At 52.2% G+C, this 10,598-nt stretch overlaps 1 protein-coding gene across 1 annotated transcript; it reads right to left on the bottom strand.

Moving 5' to 3' along the window:
- Positions 1 to 4,450: 4,450 nt before the first annotated feature.
- Positions 4,451 to 7,448, bottom strand: C2H1orf216 (chromosome 2 C1orf216 homolog). Its single transcript, XM_068961913.1, has 2 exons — positions 7,337 to 7,448; positions 4,451 to 5,136 (listed from the first exon to the last, which is right to left on the bottom strand). The coding sequence occupies exon 2, from the start codon at positions 5,129 to 5,131 to the stop codon at positions 4,451 to 4,453; it is 681 nt and encodes a 226-aa protein (XP_068818014.1). The 5' UTR covers positions 5,132 to 5,136; positions 7,337 to 7,448.
- Between the last annotated feature and the right edge of the window lie 3,150 nt (positions 7,449 to 10,598).

Below are 10,598 nucleotides of genomic sequence, written 5' to 3'. Positions count from 1 at the left end.
GAATACCGGGGTTGCCATGCCTTTCTCCAGGGGATCTTCCAAACCCAGGGATCAAACCCACATCTCTTATGTCTCCTGCATTGGCAAGCAGGTTCTTTACCATTAGTGCCACCTGAGATGACGGTGGTCTGAACCAAGGTGGGGAAGTTGGAGTGGACAGGAAGGCATAGGCTGGAGAAGTATTTGTGAGGAGGAAGGGACAGGACCTGGTGATGGGTGTGAGGAGTGACCAGGAGGACCAAGGCTCACACCCCAGACGACTGAGTGGGGTGAGCAGGTTTGTGGGAAGGGGTAGATGAACTCAGTTTTGGACATGGGAGGTTTGAGGGGGTGTGGGTCCTCTGGGTGGAGCTGTCCAGGGGGCAGTTGGAGGCAGAGGTCCTGCTGGAGTCCAGACGATGGGCAGAGGCCAAGGCACAGAGCCGAGGCGATCCTGGGAGGAGTGCAGAGAGAGGAGGTCCCAGGGCAATCCTTCAGGGTCTAGGGAGTTTCTTGCCCTGAGAGTTGTCTGAACGCTGAAAGTTGGAGGCTGGCCAGAGGAGTCCAAGAAGCAGGAGTAACAACCCGGGCCCCTCCCGCCGGCTAACTTGCACTCGCTCAAACGTGTCACTCACGGCTCCATTCCCACATCTAAACTCTCACTTGCAGGCCACATCACCGACACACCGCCGCCCCCTCTCTCTCTTCTCTCCGCAGTCCCTCCCCTCCCTGCAGACCCTAGGGTTAATCCTCCTCCTTCCCCAGATTAGGGGCGCTGCCCCTCTTTGTGCAGCCCAAGTGCCCGAGGCGAGAGCCCTGGGAGGCTTGCGGCCCTCTGGGCAGCTGAGGTGGGGAGGGCGGAGAGGGGCGCGGGGGAGGAGACACAAAAGGGGGGCGGGATCCCGACTGCAGCTGCCCCGCGAGGGGCCGGGACAAAGGGCCTGCTGGCGGGCCGCTCGAGCCGTTTTCATGCTTGTTGGGATTAGGCGCAGGAAACGTCGCTCCCAATCGTGCGGATCAACAGTTCCGTGCGCGCCGGCGCGTGGGGTGTACTCGGTTCCACCCGCCCCCCGCTTTGTGCTGAGTCCCCGGCTCGAGGCGGCGCGGGGGTCCGGGGAGGCTGCCTCTTTGTCTGTGCCTTTCGGGGGCTGAGCCCCGCCCGGGGACCGCTGAACACCCGCTGAACGCAGTCCTCCGGCCCTCACCCTCCCCGCCCAGTGCGGGGCTCTCGAGCTCCACCTCGCGCCCCATTGTAGGGCAGGGTCTCGGCGCCCCATGGCGGGAGCCCCTAGGACCGCCCCCTCCCACGGCCAGCACCCATTTTCAGCCGCGATGTGTGTGTGTGTGTGTGGCGGGTGCAGGTCCTTGGGGGACCTGGCCCCTCCCCCGGCCCTGACCTTCGTACAACGACCCCCCTTTTCCAAGAGCCACCTCCCTCCTCCCGCTGGCCCGTCTCATCTCAAATTTACAGGTGACCAAAGGGAACGGAGCTATTAGAGGACCCCCTGCTTCTGAGCCTCGCGGATTAGGGGAGGATCTCGGAAGGATGAGGTTTGGCTAGAGAAGCCTTCAGGCCTAGAGAAGAGGAGCAGACACGTTTTTGGCTGTCCCTTGCTGGGGCTGGGAGAATCGGAGGTCTGACCGGTGCAGAATTCCCACCTCCTCCCCCATCCCCCCTCCCCCCCGCACTCACCACCGCCCCCCGCCCCCCCCCCCCCCCCCCCCCCCGCCATGGACCTTGGACTGATATCTTGACTGTAGCCGGGTGAGAGAGTCCTGAACTACAGAAATGGTGAGATAACAAATGTGCATTGTTTGAAGTCACTGAGTTTTAGGGTAATCTGTTATGCAGTAGATAACTACAGGTGACTCTTCAACAACACAGGTTTGAACTGCATGGATCCACTTAAATGTAGATTTTTTTCAGTAGTAAATATTACAGTACTACGTGATTCACCGTTGGTTGAATCCAAGGATGCAGAACCATGAATATGAAGGGACCACAAACATGGAGAGCTGACTCTAAGTTACACACAGAGTTTCAACAGTGCGGAGGTTTGGTGCTCCCAACCCCTGCATTGTTTAGGGGTCAACTGCAATATATGAATAATATGAAATCATGTACATGTTTTATAATTACATCTGTGTCAGGACCATCTAAGGACCCTAACTTAATCTTTTACAGTCAGGCTTCCACCTCCTTCAGGGAAGTGGTGTCTCTAGGGCAGATTTGAATATGTGAGCATGCTTATATGAATGTGGGGCGAGCATGTGTCCCTCACAATTGACACCCCTCCCTTTTAGGCTTAAAGGTGCCTCAGGACAAGGACAATCCCTTGGGCAGAAGCCAGAGTCTCCCCTGTTGGACTGAGAGGCCCCTGAGGAGAGATCCCGCATGCCCACCTCCCTATAACCCCCCATGAGACTGCCAGTCATAGCAGACTGAATTCCTCCCAGTGTCTTCCTTCCACCCACCCACCCCAGCTCCAAGCCCAGAACCCTGCTCAAAAGGGGAGCTCAGACAGTGTGGAAAAGAGGCCACCTGATAACAGGTAGAGTAGAAACATAAACCCAAGAAATGCACTTCTTTGCCTCAGTTTATTTGTCCTGGTTTTGGTCCAGAGGCCAGGTTCATACTTACCACACAAGAGTCCCCAGGACCATTGCTTCAGCCTCACTCCCTATACCTTTCACCTACTCACTCACATTTTGCAGATAGGGAGACGAGGGCCAGAGGCAATGTCAGTGATCTCCAGGTCACTGCTCACCCATCAGGATCTTGTATCCTCTTGGCTCACAAAAGCAAAGCAGGGAGCTCAGCTACCTTAGTCCTTGGTTCTCCCTAGAACTCACCTTCTCTCCACCTCACAGAGCCTCCGCTGGAGCCCATCAGCCCCATGCAGTGACATAACAGGGTATGGCCCAACATCCTAAGAGCTTCCAGGAGCTGGACTGACACTGCCCACTGCCTACGCTGGAAGGCTGAACTGTGGTTCCTCCTGGCCCAGACAGTCTGATTTCAGGGACATAGACCAAATTAATTTGACATCCAGTGTTGTGAAAGCAAGAAAGGCACAGCAAGTAGAAACAAAGAGAAGGAAGTAAGGTTTTCCCCAACAGCCTTAGAACACCTGTCCATTCCTTGCAAGCTTAGAAAGCACACATTCCTTTTCTATTTTTTATTGAGGTGTAATTGACATATGACATTATATCAACACAGATTCCTTTTCATCAGAAGTTTAAGTCAATAAAGTTTGTAACAGTTGCTCTGCAGTGGAGGGGTGTGATTCGTTTGGAACTGGTGTTTTAGAATTCCTATTCTCCCAGTCTTCTCAGGGTTCTGCCATTGTCATCTCCTCCATCTCCATCTCCCATGCGCCCAATGGCAGAATTCAAGCAGGACAGTCCCCTATCTTCTCCTCTGATCTCGCCCCCACGCCTGCCATGGTGTCAATCACCATCCTAGCTCTCTTCCCTGATATCAGTTCTCCACCAATTCCCCTGGCAAACTTGCAGCCAAAACGCCATGGCAGGCCAGAGCAGCAAATCCACCATCAGGGACAGCAGCCTTAGCAGAGCGAGGTCGAGGAGGAGTGAAAGTGAGGGATCAAGAGAGTTAGCCTGAGAAATTCCAAGAGAATGGATCAACCACAACCTTCAGATAAATGAGAGCAGGCTGGCCTTTTCTCCAGGGAGCAGTGGGACCCTGTGGAGACAAAAGGCTAGTGTAGACCACGGGTAACATAAGGTACGGATGGATGCTTTACATATACAGTTGAACATACATGCTCCTAATATGCATATCCCATGCACACATGTACCCCTACACATAGGCTGTACACACGAGGGCTCAATCACAAATACCCACCAGAAATCTGCACACTCAAACTCACTCATATGTAAACACACATCTTTTGCATATCTATCTTCACTCATGCACATAGATACACACCATGGGGTACCCACCCATGCATACATATACAAATTTACTTCCTCCTACATATATACTATGGGCTTCCCTGCTGGCTCATATGGTAAAGAATCCACCTGCCAATACAGGAGACATAGGCTCAATCCCTGGGTTAGGAAGATCCCTTGGAGAAGGAGATGGCAACCCACTCCAGTATTCTTACCTGGGAAATCCCATGGACACAGGAACCTGGTATGCTACAGTCCACAGGGTCACAAAAAAGCAGGACAATACTTAGCAACTAAACAACAACATAGATACTATACATACACATATGTACATAGGCACACATAGGCTTCTGTGTCCACACCGCACACATACTGATGCACAGGTGCAGATTCACACGTGGCCTGTGCACACCTGCCTACATGTTAGCACTGACACACTCATTTATGCTTCCCTGCACTTATATCAGCAAATGATCTGTACTTGTTTGTGCATAACCACACACATGTCTGCAAATATATACAGAAACCCTTGCACCCCTGTACAGAGACACCCTTAGTCTTGGTCCTGGCGCCTGGATGGTACTGCCCTCTGTTGGAGACAGCGGATAAGCTCCTTCCGGTTATCTAGAATGGTGTCAAAGCTCTCCTGCAGACGGGCCTGCTGGTCGACCAACTGGTGCTGCAGGCCCCGGATCCACTGGAGCAGGGCCAGGCGGCGGTACATCACCAAGTGCGCGTGGTGCTTCTCCTTCTCCTGCTCTTTGTAGCGCTCCTGAGCCTGCAGCTGCTGCACGGCCTGGGCCACCGAGGGCAGAAGGTGGCCTGGAGGGCCAGGAGGCGTCCCACAGGCAGACTCAGGGCTGCGGCTAGGGCTGTCAACGCTCAGGGAGCTGCTGGCATAGCCATTGTCCTCCAGCGGGGAGCAGACTGTGCTGGCACCACCCGTCTTCTCAGGCCCAGCTCCAGGAATCTCTGCCCCCTCCGGTGGGCTGCGGATCTCCCCCTCAGGGAGTCCAGGAGCCTGGAAATCCTGGTTGTCAGAGGGCAACTCGGAGGAGCTCTTCAATAGTACGGGCTCCACTTGGCCTGGCATCCCGTGCCAATTCTCATTGGTGTCCTTGGCACTCATGAAGTTGGAGTTGCTGTCTGGTTGAAGTTCGGGTGGACATACTCCAGGAGGCGGGCCCCCCAGGAACTGACCCCCCTCAGCTACCCCTGGCTGGATGGCGAACATCTGGTCTGTAAGGGGGAAGCAGAAGAATGAGTCAGAGCAGGCGAGGGTAGGGTGCCTGAAGTCGAGAGAACCTAGCAACAGACACCCCTTTGCCTTGACTCTGCTAACACCTCCCTTGGTAGCTGTCCTCTTCCCTCTCTGCCGATTCTCAGTCTCCTCACAGGGTTCTCCCTCGGCCCTGAGGCAAGCTGTCCTCTCCTTGTAGGCACTTCTCCCCAGATGACCTCATCTGCTGGAGGTTCAAGAACTACCATGTGTTGGTGACTCTCGGATCTGACAGAGAGTCAGATCCAACTGCTGCTGAATTCTGCAACCAACCACAGGCTCCTCAGAGTCTGCACGGCCTGCCCTGCTCCCTGTTCAGTGTCCTTAGCCAAGCAGGCCCACTCTCCTGTCACAGCAACCGGAAACTGCAGGCACTCACACATGCACGCTTGTGTGCAAACATCTCCCCTTTCTCTTGGTGTGGGCCACCTCTAAACTGGATTACTGACTGCTATGACTTTTCACTGACCTCTCTGCCTCTAATTAAAAATGTAAATTTGTCATGGCTCCTGCCCTAACCTCCTGCTAAACCTCTTCCTGGCCTAAGAGGCTGTGTTTCTTCTGGCTCCTGCACACTGCTTCAGACCTGTCTCTTACCACTCTCAGCCCCTCCCACCATCCCAAACTGCTCAGAGATCTCAGAACACACCATTATTCTCCTCCCACAATCCCCTTGGCCCAACATATCCTTCCTCTCCCCTTCCCTCCCAGCTCTTCCCTTCTCCACGGGCAGATTCCTTTTCGTACGCTAAGTGAAGTGAAAGCCGGCCCTATGGACTATATAGTCCACAGAATTCTCCAGGCCAGAATACTGGAGTGGGCAGCCTTTCCCTTCTTCAGGGGATCTTCCCAACCCAGGGATGGAACCCAGGTCTCCCGCACTGCAGGCAGATTCTTTACAAAGCAGAGTCACAAGGGAAGTCTTTGTATGCTAAGATTCGGCTCTAAAATCCCCACCTTCCTGAAACCATCCTGATGTTCTCCCCACTGCTCCTATATCCTATATACACAAACACACAGTCAACTGTGCCTTCCTCTGGGTCCTCACTGCTTGGATACATGCTGTCTTATGCCTGTTTGTTTCTTGTCCCTGGCACATAGTTGATGGTCAGTAAATGTCTATTCAACTTGTTTTTATTTCCTCTATCTTGTCATAGCAGCCTCCTGGCCCCCCTACTGGACATGGAATTCCTCTCTATAACCTCCACCATGTTCAGGACCCAGCACAGAACCTGGCACTGAGCAGGTGGCATTACCTCCTTGCTGAGTGAGTGAGTAGGGCAGTTGGATCCGGGCTGCTGACAGCTCAGGGCTGGGAGAGCTGGGTTGGGTTCCCTCCACTGCCCAGTGAGAAAGCCCTTCTCCCACTGACAAGCCTCTCTTCTGGCCTCACCCCTTCCTTCCACGTTTATTACTATCCCGGGTCCCTGCCTCTATCTTGCTCCATCCTGAGGCGATGGAGAGAGGACACACCACATTATTCTTTCCTTCCCAATAACCGACTTCTCCCCAGATCTGAATTTAAATTGACAAGAAGTTTCTCCTGACTGTAAATTACTAGGATTAGAAAAACGGAATCAGTAAGAGTAAGGGGGAGTGTCAGTGAATGTGGCAGGGCCCCTCCCCACATCCAGCACAGTACTGGGAAGAAGTCCTGGGGGCAACAGTGTAGGGACAGTCCCTTGGAAACCTACAGACTCCATCCCGCTAAGCGAGGTGCCTGGAGATCGTCCCGCCCAAATGTTTTCTTTTTTTCTAAACTTGGGCGGGGCCGTGAAGCAAGCTGGAAGGAGGTGGGGGTGGTGCTAAGGATCAAGGGGTCCTCAGGGAAGGTAAAATGGGAGCCGAGAGACCCTGGCATCAGGCTTCTCGCCAAGCTAATCCGCAATTTGTCGGGGGTGGGTGCGGTGGGGCGGGGATGGTGAAGGTGGGAGGTGGGGGGCTGGGGGGGGGGTGGTGGTAGGGATGAGCCGAGGCGGCTTCCGTTCCTGCCTAGACTTGCGGGAAAGGGATACCATCCCCAGGAGACAGAGGATCCAGACCATCCTTCCCTAATCCTCCCCCCAAACCCCCCGACCAGCAAAAAGCAGCTGGGCAGAGGCAACGACCCCCGCCCCTTGCGGCTGGGGTCTAAACCCTCCCGCTCCGGCCCCGACTCACGGCCTGGAGGCGCCGCCCCGCCCGGCTGGCTCCGGTGGCTAGGTCCCCGCGCCAGGAACTGCTCCCTTGGGACTGGGGAGGTGGTCCCTCGGCCTGGGCGTCCCCGCGGGTCGGGGCTTGGGGTGCGGGTTCCTGGGCGCTGCGCCCAGCCCAGGCCCGGACTGCGGAGTCGGGCGGCGTCAGCGCGGCGGGGCGGGGCGGCCTGGCCCACGTGGGCCGGTTCGGTTTTCTGCGAAGCCGCTCGCAGGTCCGAGCGCCGGAACCTCCTCCCCCGCCTCCGGCAGCCTGGACTGAGCCTTGCAGGTCCTGTTTAATTTCTTAACTGTCTCCCCGATCGGTTTGCCTCACAGTGACGTTTTCAGAATGAAAATCTGATCGTGTCATCACCACCCTCCAGCCTAAAAGCCATCAGTGGCTTCCGCATTACCGCTTAAATCCTTAAGGCAAGACGCCGTGGGGCTCAGCATCCTGCTCTCCGTCTTCAGCCTTTGCCCTTGGGTTCTGCAGCTGAGCAGCCTCGCGCTCCTTTCTGCCGCACTGTTCTCTCTGCTTAAAATTCTCTCTCCTCTCAAATCTCAGATCTCTTCTCAGGTAAACCTTCTCTGACCTCCTAGGCAGATAGTTCCCCTTATTATATTATCCCAAGGCTTTTTTTTTTTTTTCCACAATTTGAAATTATATGTTCGTTTTGTGCTTATTTCATTAAAGTCACTTAATTAACAGAGTAATTGCCGACTCTAATGATAAAACCAAAAAGCACTGGCTGCCCTTAGGGAGAGGCAGCCCCGGAAAGACGTCTGTGACAAATTTAGCCTTTAGGGCAAGTGAGCTTCCATACCCACAGCTTTACTGAGTAAACCCAGCAATTTGCTTATACCTTTCTCATGCTACCCCCTCCATGCCACCAATTAAATATGGTTCATCTTTCAATCATAATACATTTAAAAATACCCTGGAAAGACAGAGGAACCAGAGATCAAATTGCCAGCATTCACTGGATCATAGAGAAAGCAAAGGAATTCCAGAAAAACATCTACTTCTGTTTCATTGACTATGCTAAAGCCTTTGACTGTGTGGATCATAACAAACTGTGGAAAGCTCTTAAAGAGACCGGAACACCAGACGTCTTAAGTGTCTCCTGAGAAACCTTTATGTGGGTCAAGAAGTGACAGTTAGAACCCTGTATGGAACAACTGATTGACTCAAGATGGAGAAATCAGCACAGCAGGGCTGTCTGCTGTCACTCTGTTTAATTTATATACTGAGCACATCATGGGAAATGCCAGGCTGGATGAGTTATGAGCTGGAATCAAGATAGGTGGAAGAAATATCAACAACTCAGATATACGGATGATACCACTCTAATGGCAGAAAGTGATGAGGTACTGAGGAGCCTCTGGATGACGGTAAAGGAGGAGAGAGAAAGAGCCGGCTTAAAACTAAATATTAAATAAACTAAGATCATGGCATCCAGCCCCATTACTTCATGACAAATAGAAGGGGAAAATGTGGAAGTAGTGACAGATTTCCTCTTCTTGGGCTCTAAAGTCACTGTGGATGGTGACTGCAGCCATGAAATCAGAAGATGATTGCTTCTTGGCAGCAACGCTACGACAAACCTAGACAGTGTGTTGAAAAGCAGAGACATTACTCTGCCGACAAAGGTTCGAATAGTCAAGGCTGTGGTCTTCCTGGTGGTCTTGTGTGGTTCTGAGAGCTGGACCATAAAGAAGGCAGAGCTCCAAAGAATTGATGCCTTCGAACTGTGGTGCTAGAGAAGACTCTTGAAACTCCCTGTACAGCAAGGAGATCAAACCAATCAATCTTAAGGGAAATCAACCGTGAATACTCATTGGAAGAACCGATGCTGAAGCTGAAGCTCCAGTATTTTGGTCATCTGATGAGAACAGCATCAGACTCATTGGAAAAGTCCCTGATGGTGGGAAAGATTGAAGGCAGAAGGGGAAGAGGGTGTCAGAGGATGAGATGGCTGGATGGCGTCACTGAAGCAATGGACTTAAACTTGGGCAAATTTCAGGAGATGGTGAGGGACAGGGAAGCCTGGCGTGCTGCAGTCCATGGGGTTGCAAAGAGTCAGACACAACTGGGTGACTGAACAAAGACAACCAGTGATTAGGATCTGTGCTTTCACTGCCAAGGGTTTGGATTCCATCCCTGGTTGGAGAACTAAAATCCCACAAACTGTGCCTGGAGGCCAAAGAAGTACCCTTGTCTTTCCCTCTTCCCTTTCTTTTGCTTTTTTTTTTTTTTAAGAGGAAGAATTTGTTTCTGATCTCCATGATAAGCCATCCTCTTCCATTTCCAACTTAATTCCAATTTACCATTCTGCAACCTAGAGAGTTCCCTGATGGCTCAGATGGTAAAGAATCTGCCTGCTATGCAGGAGATCTGGGTTTAGTCTTTGGATGGGGAAGATCCCCTGGAGAAGGAAATAGCAACCCACTCCAGTATTCTTGCCTGGAGGATCCCATGGACAGAGGAGCCTAGCAGGCTATATAGTCCATGGGGTGGCAAAGAGTCAATCACAACTGAGTGACTAGAGAGTAAATAGCAAATTAAATCACAACAAATCCTATATACAAAATAAGGGAAATAGAAAAGGAAAAATATATAATTATGAAAATTTGTATTTTAAGAAGGAAGAGGAAATAAAAAGGAAAGGCAGAAGTAACTCAAGCTTTGGACACTCCTCCAGCTAAAAATACACACGCAGAGACCTCAGCTCCATTTCCACATCACGTACTGAGGCCTAACTAGTGCCGCTTTCCCTTCTCTACTGAAAGTTCCCCTTCAACTGGAGTTTTCTTCCTTCTGGTGTGACCCAAATCCTCACTTGTAAAGTCTCTGAGCTTTGGTGGTCTGCAATGATGCAGGTCTCCCGTGTCATACGGTCACAGCCTTATCTAATTATTTGATGAGTCCTGAAAAGCTCCTCTTGCCTCTCCTTTGGGCCTGGTCTCTCCTAGCTCTAACTGGGTGGATCTCATGGAAGTTTGAGGAGCCTAGGATTATGACTCCCACTCTAGGTGAGTCAGAGTCCTTCTCTGGAAATTTCTGAAATAAAATTAAAGGAAGGCAAGGCAAGGAAGATGTGAGCCTAGGGCCACAACAGTCACATTCTTTGCCAAATAGAAGTCAGCCTATTTGTAGGAGAAAGTAGTAGGAGAAAGTAGTCTGCATGTCTGTGACCGGCAGACACAGAAAGACAGAAGTCCTGCGAATAGTCCTGTCCTTGTTTCCT

The sequence above is a fragment of the Capricornis sumatraensis genome, chromosome 2 (genome assembly GCF_032405125.1).
Source record: "Capricornis sumatraensis isolate serow.1 chromosome 2, serow.2, whole genome shotgun sequence".
In the NCBI taxonomy this organism is placed as follows: Eukaryota; Metazoa; Chordata; class Mammalia; order Artiodactyla; family Bovidae; genus Capricornis; species Capricornis sumatraensis.
The sequence above is the reverse complement of the archived record's forward strand: the minus strand, read 5'-3'. Positions and strand labels throughout refer to the sequence as shown.